The 14,350-nt window shown below is 43.1% G+C and overlaps 1 protein-coding gene across 7 annotated transcripts in view; it reads right to left on the reverse strand.

Annotated features, from left to right (window-relative positions):
* Positions 1–2,032: 2,032 nt before the first annotated feature.
* Positions 2,033–14,350, reverse strand: part of IDE (insulin degrading enzyme) — a 141,220-nt gene continuing 128,902 nt past the window's right edge. For all 7 annotated transcript variants that reach the window (XM_074382581.1, XM_039465130.2, XM_003922391.3 and 4 more), the window contains 4 exons: positions 12,838–12,899; positions 7,973–8,045; positions 7,265–7,332; positions 2,033–6,209 (listed from right to left, as the gene is read on the reverse strand). In XM_074382581.1, the coding sequence (XP_074238682.1) occupies positions 6,114–6,209; positions 7,265–7,332; positions 7,973–8,045; positions 12,838–12,899 (299 nt within the window). In that variant the 3' untranslated portion in view covers positions 2,033–6,113. The remainder of the gene's footprint in view (positions 6,210–7,264; positions 7,333–7,972; positions 8,046–12,837; positions 12,900–14,350) is intronic.

Below are 14,350 nucleotides of genomic sequence, written 5' to 3' on the forward strand. Positions count from 1 at the left end.
CGGTGGCTCACCACTATAATCCCAGCATTTTGGGAGGCTGAGGCGGGCAATCACCTGAGGTCAGGAGTTCAAGACCAGCCTGGCCAACACAGTGAAACCCCATCTCTACTAAAAATACAAAAAATTAGCCAGGCATGTTGTTGCCCGCCTGTAATCCCAGCTATTTAGGAGGCTGAGGCAGGAGAATCACTTGAACCCGGGAGGCAGAGGGTGCAGTGAACTGAGATCACACCACAGCACTCCAGCCTGGGCAACAGAGTGAGACTTCCTTTCAAAAATAATAATTAATAATAAAATAGGCCAGGCACTGTGGCTCACGCCTGTAATCCCAGCACTTTGGGAGGCCGAGACGGGCAGATTGCCTGAGCTCAGGAGTTCAAGACCAGCCTGGGCAACATGGTGAAACCCCAACTCTACTAAAATACAAAAAATTAGCTGGGTGTATCAGCATGTGCCTATAGAGTCAGGAGGCTGAGGTAGGAGAATCGCTTGAACCCAGGAGGCGGAGGCTGCAGTGAGTCAAGATTCTGCCACTGCACTCCAGCCTGGGCGACAGAGTGAGACTCCATCTCAAAAAGATGAAAACAAAAACAAAGCCAAAACATGTCTTTGGTACACATCTGCATTTATTTCTGTGGGCATAACTAAAGGCGAAATTTTAAGGTCGTAGGACATACGACTATGTTCAACTTTAGCAGATACCACTAAACAATTTTCTAATTTTCCACTCCAGTTCAAGTGATTCTCCTGTGTCAGCATCCCAGGTACTTGTGATTTCAGTGTGTGCCATCATGACCAGCGAATTTTTGAATTTTTAGTAGAGATTGGGTTTTACCGTGTTGGCCAGGCTGGTCTTGAACTCCTGACCTCAGGTGATCTCCTGGCCTCAGCTTCCCATAGTGTTGGGATTACAGGCATAAGCCACTGCACCCTGCTTGAGTTTCAAATATATCTATCTTGAATTCCTGGAAAAATTCACTTGGTCATCGTGTAAGGTTGGTATAATATTTGAAAATCAATTAAGGACTTTTGGGATTGGTTTTTAAGGGCTTGGGAGTTTTCTTTTCTTGAAATATCTTTGATTTTGATATAAGGGTAATGCTAGCCTCATATGAATTGGGAAGGGCTTCCCTCTCTCTTTTCTAAAATGTTATGTAAGATTGGTATAATCCTTTCTTTAAATGTTAAATAGAATTCATTAGTGAAGCCATGTGGGCCTGGAATTTTCTTTATAGGAAGAGTTTCAATTATGATTCAATTTCTTTAATAGGTAAGGAAGTATTCAAATCTTCTACTTCTTTTCATGTCTGTTTTGGCAATTTGTGTCTTTGAAGGAATGTGTCCATCTCATCTAAGTTGTCAGATTTACTGGTATGTAATTGTCTATAACAAAGAGAAAGAAGACAAAGGCCAGACATCCCACTGAGTGAAGGAAAATTCGTTATCAATTAGAAGATACTTGATGCAGTATTTAGGGGTAAGGAGTCATAACTTTCAAATGATTTGGCAAAATACGTGCACATACGCACACACACACATAAGAGAGAACGAACAGGATACGAAACAAAATTGGTGAATACAGGGTGAAGGGTATATGGGAATTCATTGTACTAGTTCAACAACTTTTCTATACATTAAACATTTTTCAATATATAAAGTTAAATATATTCGTATTCCATAATCCAGAAATTTAAGGGAATAATCAGAAAATCACACACATACTCTGCACAAGGAAGTTTATCACAGATCAAAACTTGAAAACACCCTAAAACCCCCACAGAGGATTCGATAAACAAACAACAAATACAGTATGACACCAAAGAACCGACAGTGACAACAACAACAAAAAACATACTTTTTCAAGAACATCTATGTGGAAAATGCTCAGTATAGACAGGCTACTGAGGGGAAGAGTTACAACACTGAGTACATGACCCCGTCCTGTATGCACAGGAAGAAGACTACAGAGAAACACCACGCAAGCAGTGGCTGTCTCTGGTGTTGGTGTCGCAGATGAACTTGACTCTTACTCTTCTTCCAATTTTTTTTTTTTTTTTTCCAAGGCAGACTGTCACTCTGTCGCCCAGGCTAGAGTACAGTGGTGCAATCTTGGCTCACTGCAACCTCCGTCTCTTGGGTTCAAGCGATTCTCCTGCTTCAGCCTCCTGAGTAGCTGGGACCACAGGTGCACACCACCACGCCTGGCTAATTTCTGAATTTTTAGTAGAGATGGGGTTTCACCTTATTGGCCAGGCTCGTCTTGAACTCCTGACCTCAAGTGATCCATCTGCCTCAACTCTCAAAATGTTTGGATTTAGGTCTGAGCCTCCCTGCCTGGCCTCTTCCAAACTTCTTGAAAGATCCCAGACACGATCACTCCAGGGCAATAGAAAGGGAACTTACACTGGTTTGAGTCCTACCCACAAAAGGAAGGGAGGGAGATTCTGCAGGCAGTGGTGATAACTAGTCTCAAAGTAGCCTGGTGAACTGAAATGGGCAAGACTGTAAGATCTGGTCTCATGCCCTCCAAAATAGGCAAGGTTAAGAGATCAAGATGGTACATGGGAAAAAGGTAAAGTCACATCCACATTTAAAAGCAACTGTCTACTTGTTTCACAAGGACATTAATCCGTTTGAAAGCTATTATTATAGGAAATCCACATGGAACAATGAGATCTAATGTCTAAAGAGCTGAGTGGAGGTTTGAATTTGCTTCCTGCATGATCATGGGAGGCTTTTTTTTGGAGGCTGAGGTGGGAGGATCACTTGATTCCAGGAGTTCAAGACCAGCCTGGGCAACACAGTGAGACCCTGTCTCTACAAAAAATAAGAAGTAAAATAATCTTGGTGTGGTGATGCACATCTGTAGTCCTAGCTACTTGAGAGGGTTGCTTGAGCCCAGGAGTTTGAGGCTGCAGTGAGCTAGGATCACACCACTGCATTTCAGCCTGGGTGAGAGAGACCCTGTCTTAAAAAAAAAAATGTGGGCTGGGCACAGTGGCTGGCTGTAATGCCAGCACTTTGGGAGGCTGAGGCAGGTGGATCACCAGAGGTCAGGAGTTTGAGAACAGCCTGGCCAACATGGCCAAAACCCCATCTCTACTAAAAATACAAAAAAATAGCCAGGCACAGTGGTGTGTACCTATAATCCCAGCTCCTCCAGAGGCTGACGCAGGAGAATTGCTGGAACCCAGGAGGTGGAGCTTGCAGTAAGCCAAGATCTCGCCTCTACACTCTAGCTCCTGTCTCAAAAACAAAAAACAAAAACAGTAAGGGAAACTGCTGAGTCTTGAGTCCTTCCATGTATCATTAACAAGGGGAAGACTATCCCAACTGATAAAACCTGGAGTTGCTCTTGGCCTCTGTGTGGGGCTGCCGCATCATCCCTGAGCACAGTGCTGACTCTGGCTGGACCACTGTCCGAGGCTGGAACATGAGGAACAAGCAGATTTCCTCTTGAAATGCCTGTCTGAGCCAGCTGGCCACTACATGAGTAGAAAAATTACTTTGACAGGGATCAGGAAGATAGAGATTGAACAAGATATCTGCCTAAACTGCAACTGGAGATGTGGCAACAAGATGTAAGGACTTACTGTAGAGGAGAGAGAAATAGTTTTTCTATCTTTTTCATTTTCATCCCTGTAAGGCCAGAAACAAATCTTTCCGGGTTTGGAGTTAGTGACAATACTCACAGCAAGGAGTCGAATCTCAAATACTCAGATTCCTATTTTACAAAAGTGACCTATTCGTAAGGTTCTGAAATTGAGTCTTCTATTTGACCAAAATCATTGTTACCCAGAAACACCTTTTAAAATGTTATTAGAATGCACTACTTTCTGCATTATGAACAATGAAAGCAAGAAATCTGGTCAAACTGGGATGTTGAAAGGTAGGCTGAGAACTGGCCACTGTACTGTTTCACTAAAACTGGAAAAATAATACAAATGCAGACTCCAGAGGTTAAGTTCAGGCGATTTATTGTAAACAGGATAACCCTGGCACTCCACCATACTGGCTGTGTCACATGCTCCCTCTTTCACATCAACTGGTCAGAAAGACGACTTTCTTAAGAAGCCTCAGGTAACTAATAACTTAGTTCCACAAGTCTCATGTACTAAGCACTGAGTAAACTGCAGTGTCTGGGGTAGTCTGTTATTGCTCATGGACTGCAGCTTGGACCCATCTAAATGGATCCATTAGTATGCCTGAGTGATCCAACTGCAGCTCTACATCCAACCCGGAAATTGGAAAACGTTGGCGCATACTAAACAATTGCAGGTTCATGGAAGACTACATGAGATGCTCTCAGATGTCTTCATGTGTCATTCTCATAAAAAAAGACAAATTTAACCTATTTTTTAAAAAGAGCTAAAAGTTAGTAGTACGTAATTTTCTACATAAAAGGTAGGTAGATTTTTATTTACTAGTACAGTGTTGGATCAGAACACTCAGGCCCAATTTTAGATCTGTCTTATATATCCTTGCAGGTTGATGAAAAGCCGCATAGTCTACAAATGCATAAAACCGGAAGGAAGGGATGATTTCATACACCTTCCGATGGACAAAGACAGGCTTCATACAAGGAAGTTCTTGAAGGTAGGGATAAAAAGATGGTTACAGCACCACATTGATCTGACAGTAGAAATGGGATCCCGCTTTTGAAAGCAGCCCCATAGTTGTGACTATATCGTTCTTGCCCCAAATTGAGATTTGGAAAATGGCAAAAAACTTAAGATGTGGAAAGATATGGCTCTACAGAAGAAAGTCCTACAAATCAAATCATACAGGGAGGTAAAATGCCATTTGAAAATGCCATTCTTTACTTTGCCTGAGTTAGTGGACGACAGGGCCACTTACTGTTAATAGTGCTTGTATGTGGAAATATATTCACAATTTCTCTTGAAGCAAGTTTTAATAACAGTAAATATTTCAAAACAGCTGTTAAATCTACAGTAACAATTTCACCTAAAATAGTATCTCATGAAAAAAATATTTTTTAAAAGTCCACTCCAGTCGTCATCTGTGTTTGTATGTTTATATTCATATATTCAAAAAAATAACACTTAAGGCAAGATTAGACTGGTAGCAACAAGGGATTTTACAGTCTTATGAAGACTTGCTATATAAGAATGCAATGCTTTCTTTTTTATATTTCCAAAAAGGTGGCTTTGTATTGATTGCCTTTTAAATTCATAAAGGGGCAAGATATTTTGGTTCACATACTGACTGCAATTTCACTGTAATAAAAAGTTAGATAGGTGGTTACAAAAAGCTGATGTTGGAAACGCATGTCACACACTCAGTAGGGTTTGAAGTTGACCCATTTGTGTACGTGTTAAATAAATATGTTGTGTTAAAGCAATATGCTGATGAGAAAAAGTAAAACTGACGGAACACTGCAAACCAACTATGAAGAAGGTCAATGTAATTCAATCAGAAAGAAACCACAGTAATCCTGAGAAATTCAGTTTAGGACAAAATTGATGTAAGTGTATTTCTAGCATTGTAAATAAGTAATGTTTTCTAGCATTTTACCAGTTGGAATAAAAAATATGTTCAAATTTTATAAAAAAGATTAAAACCATGCCTTATATAACCAGCAATTTCACTAATAAAAGATTACATTGCTTTGTTCATCATCTGCCAAATGTAATGTTTTCCACTGATTTACATGAAACCATCAAGTAGAAAGCAAATTTGAGTATCAATTTTTAAGAAGGTATTACCTTTCTAAATGTTGTGAAGCCTTCTATGGCTTCACAACCTAGGAGGCTTTTAGAAAAGAGCTTTGACTTTCTTAGGACAAATGACTGTTTTACAGAATATGGAAGGAAGATTCTATAGGAATATCATTCATTTTAAGCATTGTTATATAGGGAAAATTTCAGTAATGAAAAGAAAAATTTTAAAATATTAAAGAGGCATGTATTTTAAAAATATTCTACATCTGTAGGATTTTGTAATTACTTTGGATTTATAATATTTCTACATAATGACATTTGACAACTTTTTTTTCTGTTTCTCTAACAGTGAATCAGAAACTATTAAAGTGGCCAAGATTATGGAAGACTCAGGAATGCATCCACTTGCACTTTCCCACCCATGGGGAATCTTCAGAGTTTTGCGGCCATGAAGTTAATATGTGGTTTCACAAGGGGAAACAGTGGCAGACCACGCTTGAATTCGGTCATGTTCTGAATCACTTCAGGCTGCAAAGAAAAAAAGTTTCTTTTTAGTGTATTTAACCTAAATATCAGAATAAGGACATCAAATTTTTTGGACAGTGCTGGGAGCACACCTCAGTTCTATACTCTCGCTCTCCCTGTAATTTTTTTTTTTTGGTGGGGGTCTGAGGCTCCTCTACCTAACACCCCATGTATCATGATCTGCTGACCTTTCTTCTGGATCAGTAGGCCCAGAAAGTCATGAATTTGTCTATAAAACCTATTGGTAAGTGTCCTTACTTGGGCTGTGGGCCAGAAGGAAGACTTCTGGTTTTCTTCTGGGCAAACATGGGCTGGCTCACCAGGGATTTAGAGGCTTAGCATCGAGGCTTCAGCAAAGTAGCAGAGGCTAGTGTGCCCACCTGGAAGGGGCCTAGTTACACTGTCAGTTTCCTCCTCCTGCAAGTGAATGCCAATCCTTCTAGATGATTAAAATACGCAGGTGACACGAGAAAAGACCAAGAGGTCTCTCTCCAATATTCAGTGCTGAGAACAGATGTGGCCAAAGATGATTCATTGCAGAATAACACAACTGTTCAAATAGGAGGCAAAGGCAGACAAGGGTAGAGGCTGAGTGATTAATGTTCAAGGAAGAATTAAAGTAGAAGCTTCAACACCTGGTGACCTGAAACTTTTAGTTCATCAGTGTCCTGATGAATAAGCTACTTCTGGCCAGGCGCGGTGGCTTACACCTATAATCCCAGCACTCTGCGAGGCCAAGGCGGGTGATCCACTTGAGGTCAGGAGTTGGAGACCATCCTGGCCAACATGGTGAAACCCTCTCTCTATTAAACATACAAAAATTAGCCAGACATGGTGGCAGGTGCTTGTAATCCTAGCTACTCAAGAGGCTGAGGCAGGAGAATCGCTTGAACCCAAGAGGCAGAGGTTGCAGTGAGCCGAGATCATACCACTGCACTCTAGCCTGGGCGACAGAGTAAGACTCCATTTCAAAACAAAACACACACACAAAAAAAAGGCTTCTTCTAAAAAGGGAGTCCTCTGTCAGTACAATCTAACATAATATTTATGTTTCTTACTTGTGGCAAGGCTGGTGCTTGTGACAAATTTATATCATTTTGACATGGGAACTCTCCAACAACAGGACCTGTAAGAAAATAAAATGTTTAATGTACTTACTGATACTAGCACACAAGAACTAAAACAAAAAAAAACCAACTAAAAACAAATCTAATTAAAAAACTGCACCAGACCCAGTTCATGTACTTCTCAGATCCTCTCCAGGCTGCCTGCTACCCAAGGCCTTACCTACTTGTCCTGCCTTCTATCCGGAGCCACCCAATGATGGCTCATGATATTCCTGAGGTCCTAAAACTTTACCCACAGCAGTTTTAGTGCCCAGGTTGAATCTGACTTTCTGGCCACCCAGAAGGACCCAGTAAAACTGCCCAGAAAGCCAGGGGAGTTAAAAGTTAACTTGCTTACCCATACCCCCCCCACATGCAGTGGTTCATGCAGCCTCTTTGGAGACGTCCCATCAGCAAGCAGCTGTGTTTTCCTGCGATGCTGTGGCCAGCTCAGCACTCTATCACCTGGTATTGGTTCTCTCCTTCACTACTTCTTTTATCTTTTCCCCTTATATCTGTAGACCTTATCTCCAGTTCCTGTTCTCTACCTCTTTTACTTTCTGGTGTTCTATAAGGCATGTAGTTATGACAAAGGCCAACCATCAGATGGCTTAACATGAGCCTAAAAATAGACTTAAAAAGGTAATATTCAATACTTACAAGAATCCATTTCCCTGGCAAGAACATGGACGGATACCTTATGTCTCCTTGGGGCATCTACTGCCAACATTTCCTAGGCAGAAAGAAGAGTGAGGTCACCCTTTCACTCCACTAAAGAACTTACAATGAGGTGCTCTCTGATGACTATGAAGACTCAGCCATCACACAGTCAGGTATAGAAAAGATGCCTCCCTTTCTGGCTAGGTGTGGTGGCTCATGCCTGTAATCCCAGCACTTAGGGAGGCTGAGGCAGGTGGATCACTTGAGGTCAGAGTTGGACACCAGCCTGGCCAACATAGTGAAACCCTGTCTTTAAAAAAAATACATTAAAAAAAAAAAAGCTGGATGTGGTGTCTCATGCCTGTAATCTTAGCACTTTGGGAGGCCGAGGTGGGTGGATCACCTGAGGTCAAGAGTTCAAGACCAGCCTGGCCATCATGGTGAAACCCCATCTTAAAAAAAAAAAAAAAAAAAAAAATTAGCCAAGTGTGGTGGCACATGCTTGTAATCCCAGATAGTTTGGAGGCTGAGGTGGGAGGATCACCTGACCCCAGGAGGCAGAGGTTGCCATATGCCGTAAGCCGAGATCACGCCACTGCACTCCAGCCTGGGTGACAGAGCAAGACTCTGTCTCAAAAAAACAAACAAAAAAACTTGCCTTTCTTTCCCCTCACATTATTTTATTTAAGCTCTGCAAAGATTTAGCAAAGCAAGTGAGAATTATTTTTTTCCTTTCCTTTTCTTACTCTAAATAATTTTTTTTTTGTTTTGTTTTGAGACGGAGTTTCGCTCTTGTTACCCAGGCTGGAGTGCAATGGCGGGATCTCGGCTCACCGCAACCTCCGCCTCCTGGGTTCAGGCAATTCTCCTGCCTCAGCCTCCTGAGTAGCTGGGATTACAGGCACGCGCCACCATGCCCAGCTAATTTTTTGTATTTTTAGTAGAGACGGGGTTTCACCATGTTGACCAGGATGGTCTCGATCTCTTGACCTTGTGATCCACCCGCCTCAGCCTCCCAAAGTGCTGGGATTACAGGTGTGAGCCACTGCGCCCGGCCCTAAGAATTATTCTTAACCCAATTTTACAGATGAGAAAACTGAATCCAAGGAGATTAAAAAACTGCTCAGACTTCTACAGCTAATAAGTGCCTGGGCTAGGATTAAAAACCTAGCCTAGTACTCACTGGGGTGGGATGTGCAGGGTGCACTTGGTGATCTTTAGGATCTACAGCAGGTGTCCCCAAACTTTTTACACGGGGCCAGTTCACTGTCCCTCAGACCATTGGAGGGCCGCCACATACCGTGCTCCTCTCACTGACCACCAATGAAAGAGGTGCCCCTTCCTGAAGTGCGGCAGGGGTGGGGGGTGGGAGCGGGGGGCTCCAGATAAATGGCCTCAGGGGGCCACATGCGGCCTGCAGTTTGGGGACGCCTGGTCTACAGAGACAATGGCTTGAGCTTAGGGAAAAGCACAACACCTGCTCCTCTAAGAACCTTCTTAGATTCTGCTCGTAAACTGTGGTTCCTCATCTACCAGAAGAGAAAGGAAACTAACAATTACCGAGTCCTGCACTCTCCTATGTCAGCTCACTTAATTCTCTATGAACTAAGCATTATGATGATTCCTACTTTAAGACACAGAGACTTATATGAATTACGTGAGTCACACTGTTCAGAGTGATGGTGTCAGAAGCTCGAGTCTGCTTGCTCTCTCAATTCCGCCATGCTGCTTGGAGGGATTCCCCTTAATTACTACCATGAATGCCAGCAGTGCTAGGTTGGCAGGTGGATCCTGTGGGGAAGTATGTCCCAACCTTTCCCCTAACAGCAGACTTTCACTGTCTTTTCTAAAGGAGTACAAGTGTGACAAAGTTCCTCTGATGCCTTAGCCACAAATAACATTTCCTATCCTTAGAGGGGAGAAATCATCAGTCAAAGCCAAATCCACTCAACAGCTGTTATAGAGCAGTTACTAATAAGCCTGGTCCCGTGTGACTGCACAGCAAGCCCTATTGATGTTGCACAGCAAACCTGCCCATGGCTCCCCACTCCACTCCCTGCCAGCAGGCAAAACAGCCGAGACTCCCACAGGCCTGCTCTGACCTCTCCAGCCTCTTTCCCTGAGCTCAGCCCAGATCTGCCTCTATTAACAAGTAGGACCTCCTCTAAGAACTTTATCTTATTGGAGTAAAAAGTTTGCTTTCAAAGATCTCTCTCCATCTCTTCTCACCCAAACCTTCATTACTCCCTTGTTGACCCACATCAGCAGACAGCAGAACACCCTCTCCAGTTTCAGATTGTTCCCAATTTTCTTACCAACTATGGACAGTCCTCATTTTTCTAAAACAACTGCACCTTCTTGGAAATTATTAATATGTTCTAATAATGTTCTAAGGAACACTAAGTCCCATGAGGTATTTATAGGTATTCTGTATAAAAAAGGGTACATGGTGAAATCAGTTTACAAAATGTTTTGTAAGTCAAAATTAAATAAATGCAGGCTAAAGTCTTTACTGTGGGACTTCTTATAATTTAAAAAATACCAACATGTTCTGTGATTCTCTAAGAATGGGAATAGTATTTCCCAAACTTGCATGGTCATGAAACCCTTTTCCTAGGTACCCCTATTAATATTTTGCATACCATGGAACACAGCTAGGGAAATGCTGTTCTAGACTTAGCTTCAGCCTGGTTACAAATACTTTTTTTTTTTTTTTTTTTTAAACAGGCTCTATGTTTCCCAGGCTGGTCTTGAACTCCTGGGCTCTAGCAATTTTCCAGCCTCAGCCTCCCCAGCAGCTGGGACTACAGGCTATTACTGCAAAAGAGCAAGAGTAACTTAAATGAGACTCTTGTCTTCCTCTACACAATGCAATGGGAGCCATGAGGTAAAGAAAGTCACTTGTCCAGCCATCCATTTTCATAGCCAAAATGGGTCAAATCTCATTGCTGAAACTTTTGCTGCTCAATTCTGAAACTAGAGTCTCCTTTTCTTATTGTTAAGGTGACACCAGCTTTATTAATACTCTGCACACAGCCATATAATTTTGCAGAAGAGTTAGAGAGAGGTGTAAGCAACTCATGGATGGTACAAGATCACTGCTTTCCTGTCAAACTTATCAGCACCTTTGGGTCAAGGACTGTTTGTTTTAATTAATTTATTTTTTTTAGAGACAGGATTTCACCATGTTGGCCAGGCTGGTCTCAAACTCCTGACCTCAGGTGATCCACCTACCTTGGTCTCCCTAAGTGCTGGGATTACAGGTGTGAGCCACCATGCCTGGCTTTTTTTTTTTTTTTTTTTTTTTTTTTTGAGATAGAGTCTTACTCTGTTGCCCAGACTGAAGTACAATAGTACAATCTCAGCTGACTGCAACCTCCGCCTCCTGGGTTCAAGCAGTTCTCCTGCCTCGGCCTCCTGAGTAGGTGGGATTACATGTTTGCACCACCATGCCTGGCTAATTTTTTTTTTTTTCTTGTATTTTTAGTAGATATGGGGTTTCACTATGTTGGCCAGGCTGGTCTCAAACTCCTAACCTCATGATCTGCCCGCCTCAGCCTCCCAAAGTGCTGGGATTGCAGGTGTGAGCCACTGCACCCTGCTGGTGGAACCTCTTAAAGCTGTGCTGGGAAGACTTTGTCTACCATTAACGTGGCACCTCCCTTTTCTTTTGATAAACTTCTTCAGTGAGCACAAGCATGTAAAATTCATAACATCTCTGACCACAATTCAAAGGTGAGTGATCACTTATTTAAAAAAGGATCCACTATGGCACCTAAATGGGTGAAGACAGTTTATGGTTGTCAGAGTTTGGAAAATAATCTGATTCTCAAGTTCTTTTGTTTTCTTTTTTCCTCCATCCCACTAGACAAGCTCAGCAATATTCTTTGCAGAGCAGGGTGGAGAACGGAGAGAAGAAACCTAAAGGGTGCTTAAAGATCTAGAAGTCAGGAAGGGCTGTCACAGTCTTTGGTTTAGAGCAGGCGTCCCCAAACTTTTTACACAGGGGGCCAGTTCACTGTCCCTCAGACTGTTGGAGGGCCGCCACATACTGTGCTCCTCTCACTGACCACCAATGAAAGAGGTGCCGCTTCCTGAAGTGCGGCGGGGGGCCGGATAAATGGCCTCAGGGGGCTGCATGCAGCCCACAGGCCGTAGTTTGGGAACGCCTGGTTTAGAGCATGGGTCAATCTTTTGGCTTCCCTGGACCACAATGGAAGAATAATTGTCTTGGGCCACACATAATATTAAAAGCTGGTAAGCTAAAATTAAAAAAAAATGGGCAAAAATATTTCATAATGAAGGCAGCATGTGGCCTGCAGGCCGCAGGTTTGGCAAACTTGGTTTAGAGGGAAATGAAAACAGTACTTGGTTCAATAAAAACTGTCTTTATTTTCTCTAACAGCTGTGTTTGTGTCAAAAATACTTAAATCCACAAAAAAAACACCTTCATAAATCCAGCCAGAATGGCTTCAAAGCAGCAACACACAATACAGCACATACAATTTTTTTTTGGTTGTTTTGCATTTTTTGAGGCAGAGTTTCACTCAGTCTTCTAGGCTGGCATACAGTGGCACGAAATCCACTCACTGCAATCTCTGCCTCCCAGATTCAGCAGTTCTCATGCCTCAGCCTTCCGAGTAGCTGGGATTACAGGTGTGCACCACCAAGCCTGGCTAATTTTTGTATGTTTGGTAAATATGGGCTTTCACCATGTTGGTCAGGCTGGTCTTTAACTCCTGACCTCAAGTGATCCTCCCACCTTGGACTCCCCCAAGGTGCTGAGATTACAGGTGTGGGCCACTGTACCCAGCCCTACAATAGTTTCTTATCAGTCAAAATATAAATATATGAATTTGACTTACCTTGTAGAATTTGATGATATCTTCCTTGGTAAGTGTCTTTAAATATGCAACTTCAGTGTTATCTGAAAAATTAATCAAACAATACTTTACTAATATTTCCATATGAAGTAGCCAGAACAGCATACTAAGTGACAATATACTTTACTCCAAGACTCTTAAGTATCCATATACATTTTTTTTTTTTTTGAGGCGGAGTTTCGCTCTTGTTACCCAGGCTGGAGTGCAATGGCGCGAACTCGGCTCACCGCAGCCTCCGCCTCCTGGGTTCAGACAATTCTCCTGCCTCAGCCTCCTGAGTAGCTGGGATTACAGGCACGTGCCGCCATGCCCAGCTAATTTTTAGTATTTTTAGTAGAGACGGGGTTTCACCATGTTGACCAGGTTGGTCTCGATCTCTCGACCTCGTGATCCACCCGCCTCGGCCTCCCAAAGTGCTGGGATTACAGGCTTGAGCCACCGCGCCCAGCCGACTCTGTCTTATTAAAATGTATATGGGCCGGGTGCGGTGGCTCAAGCCTGTAATCCCAGCACTTTGGGAGGCCGAGGCGGGTGGATCACGAGGTCGAGAGATCGAGACCAACCTGGTCAACATGGTGAAACCCCGTCTCTACTAAAAATACTAAAAATTAGCTGGGCATGGCGGCACGTGCCTGTAATCCCAGCTACTCAGGAGGCTGAGGCAGGAGAATTGTCTGAACCCAGGAGGCGGAGGCTGCGGTGAGCCGAGTTCGCGCCATTGCACTCCAGCCTGGGTAACAAGAGCGAAACTCCGCCTCAAAAAGAAAAAAAAAAAAAAAAAGACAGTCTTTCACTCTGTTGCTCATGCTGGAGTGCAGTGGCTCAATCTCAGCTCACTGCAACCTCCACCTCCCAGGTTCAAGTGATTCTCCTGCTTCAGCCTCCTATGAGTAGCTAGGATTATAGGCACAAGCCACCACGTCTGGCTAATTTTTGTATTCTTATAGAGATGGGGTTTTGCCATGTTGGCCAGGCTGGTCTTAAACTCCTGAGCTCAAGTGATCTGCATGTCTCAGCCTCCCAAAGTGCTGGGATTATAGGTGTGAGCCATCGTGTCTGGCCAAGTAGCCACATTTTTAAGTGACCATTTGCTTTGATTTCAAGTAAAAGTAAGTGGATGCTGGCTTGGTGTAGTGGCTCATGTCTGTAATCTCAGCACTTTGGAGAAGCTGGGTTGGTAGATCACCCGAGGCCAGAAGTTCGAGCCTCGCCTGGCCAACACAGTGAAACCCCATCTCTACTAAAAATACAAAAATTAGCCAAGTATAGTGGAGTGCACCTGTACTCCTAGCTACTTGGGAGAGGCTGAGATATGAGAATCACCTGAACCTGAGAAGCAGAGATTGCAGTGAGACAAGATCATACCACTGTATTCCAGCCTGGGTGACAGAGCAAGGCTGTCTCAAAAAAAAAAAAAAAAAGTGGATGTAGTGCAATGGGCAAAAGAGCCTTGGCTCAGAAGCCAGGCCAGCCTGGATTCATGTACTGGCTCTCT

The sequence above is a fragment of the Saimiri boliviensis genome, chromosome 12, assembly GCF_048565385.1.
Source record: "Saimiri boliviensis isolate mSaiBol1 chromosome 12, mSaiBol1.pri, whole genome shotgun sequence".
NCBI lineage: Eukaryota > Metazoa > Chordata > Mammalia > Primates > Cebidae > Saimiri > Saimiri boliviensis.